Here is a 273-nt window from a genome sequence, read left to right as displayed (position 1 = left end):
ATCCCCGCTCCAACACCACCAAAGCCACCGAGCTCCTGCTGCAGAGCACCGAAGCCCTCGTGCTACAAGCGGCCCTCAAGGACCCCGCCTTCGGCCTCCAAAACTTCCACACCTCCACCATGGGTACGCCGGCACCCATGGGTGCCCCCAAATCCTCGCAGCACCCCAAAAAACCTTGCAACGTCCCCAAAAAGCATCGTAATGCCTCCCCCCTCAAAAATCTTACGGACAAGAACCGGCTCGGTGGCATCACCGCATCCCTTCCCCGGGGTG

General features: G+C 61.2%; 1 protein-coding gene across 1 annotated transcript in view; it reads left to right on the top strand.

Annotated features, from left to right (window-relative positions):
• Window positions 1–119: 119 nt before the first annotated feature.
• The window catches only part of LOC104167106 (EGF-like module-containing mucin-like hormone receptor-like 4), a gene marked incomplete at its 3' end in the record, with an annotated part of 4,763 nt that continues 4,609 nt past the window's right edge, over window positions 120–273 (top strand). Inside the window, exon 1 of the mRNA XM_009707243.1 lies at window positions 120–198. Coding sequence (XP_009705545.1) covers window positions 120–198 — 79 coding nt within the window. The remainder of the gene's footprint in view (window positions 199–273) is intronic.

Source organism: Cariama cristata, unplaced genomic scaffold, assembly GCF_000690535.1.
Source record: "Cariama cristata isolate BGI_N322 unplaced genomic scaffold, ASM69053v1 scaffold36849, whole genome shotgun sequence".
Classification (NCBI taxonomy): Eukaryota; Metazoa; Chordata; class Aves; order Cariamiformes; family Cariamidae; genus Cariama; species Cariama cristata.
This window is presented reverse-complemented; position numbering and strand designations above follow the sequence as displayed.